The sequence below is a fragment of the Arachis ipaensis genome, chromosome B3 (assembly GCF_059453495.1).
Source record: "Arachis ipaensis isolate K30076 ecotype BB chromosome B3, ASM5945349v1, whole genome shotgun sequence".
NCBI lineage: Eukaryota > Viridiplantae > Streptophyta > Magnoliopsida > Fabales > Fabaceae > Arachis > Arachis ipaensis.
In genome coordinates this window covers 55,323,139-55,324,635 of record NC_142438.1, presented here as the reverse complement: position 1 = coordinate 55,324,635, position 1,497 = coordinate 55,323,139, and the positions used below count along the sequence as shown (strand labels likewise).

The window sequence follows — 1,497 nt, the reverse complement described above, 5'->3', positions numbered from 1 at the left end:
CGTCAGTCACAGAAATAAGAAGTTCTTTTAGGATTGGCGGGCTACTATATAAGGTTCATAAGAGGGTTTTCTCAACTAGCCCTGCCATTAACCCGTTTAACTAGGAAGGATACCCCGTTTGCTTGGACGCCAGACTGCGAAAGAAGCTTCCAAGAGTTAAAGTGTCGCTTGACATCCGCCCCAGTACTAGCCTTACCTAACCCCGACATGGCCTTCGAAGTTTACTGCGACGCCTCAGGACAAGGATTGGGTTGCGTACTAATGCAATGCAAAAAGGTAGTGGCGTATGCGTCAAGACAACTGAAGACCCACGAAGCCAACTATCCAACTCACGACCTCGAACTAGCCGCGATAGTATTTGCGCTGAAGACATGGAGGCATCATTTGTACGGAGTTAGGGTTTCAAGTATTCTCCGATCATAAGAGCTTAAAGTACCTGTTCGACCAGAAGGAACTCAACATGCGACAAAGGAGGTGGATGGAGTTTCTTAAAGATTATGACTTTGTTCTAAATTACCACCCAGGAAAGGCTAACTTGGTGGCTGACGCTCTGAGTCGGAAGGTACTCAAGGCATCATGGCTGATGATAAAAGAGGCAGAGTTGATAAGGAATTTCAGAGACATGAACTTACAAGTCACCCTCGCTCCAAAAAGCATACGTCTGAACCACCTAACAGTGGCAAGTCAATTCAAAGAACAAATAACTAAGGCACAGAGTTCCGACCCCAACTTTCAAGAAACCCTACGCCTTGTCAAAGAAGAAAGATTGAAGGGCTTCACCGAAGGAGAGGACAAGGTATGGAAATACCAAGGTTGAATCTGTGTCCCAAGGGAAGGAGACCTTCAAAGCAAGATTGCGGAAGAAGCACACAGAGGAGATTTTACCATTCATCCTGGCATGACGAAGATGTACCATGATTTGAAGAAGATGTTCTGGTGGCCAGGGATGAAAAAGGATTTAGCCACGATCGTGAATAAATGCCTGGTTTGTCAGAAGGTAAAAATCGAACATCAGAAACCATCAGGGGTATTGCAACCCCTTGGCATCCCGAAGTGGAAATGGGAAGACATATCGATGGATTTCGTCATAGGACTACCCCGTACTCAAGCAGGGCGTGACGCTATATAAGTCATCATGGACCGGCTTACAAAGACTACCCATTTTCTACCAGTTAAGGCGACCGACTCATTGGAAAGAGTAGCCACGCTATATATCAGAGAGATCGTGAGGTTACATGGGGTACCAACGACCATAGTCTCGGATAGAGACCCAAGATTCACCTCGAGGTTTTGGAACGCATTACAGAAGGCATTCGGGACGAAATTGTGCCTAAGCACGTCATACCACCCGCAAACAGATGGACAAATGGAGAGGACCATCCAGACGTTGGAAGACATGTTACGAGCTTGTGTCCTAGACAGACCAGGAAAGTGGGAGAGTCACCTACCACTGATCGAGTTTGCTTATAACAACAGTTACCATGGTAGCATCGGGAT

General features: G+C 46.4%; 1 protein-coding gene across 1 annotated transcript; it reads left to right on the top strand.

Annotated features, from left to right (window-relative positions):
* Positions 1-207: 207 nt before the first annotated feature.
* On the top strand, positions 208-1,129 carry LOC148570698 (uncharacterized). Its single transcript, XM_088507141.1, has 3 exons — positions 208-406; positions 525-796; positions 995-1,129. Exons 1-3 carry the CDS (start codon positions 208-210, stop codon positions 1,127-1,129), a joined length of 606 nt encoding a protein of 201 aa, XP_088363267.1.
* Positions 1,130-1,497: the final 368 nt, after the last annotated feature.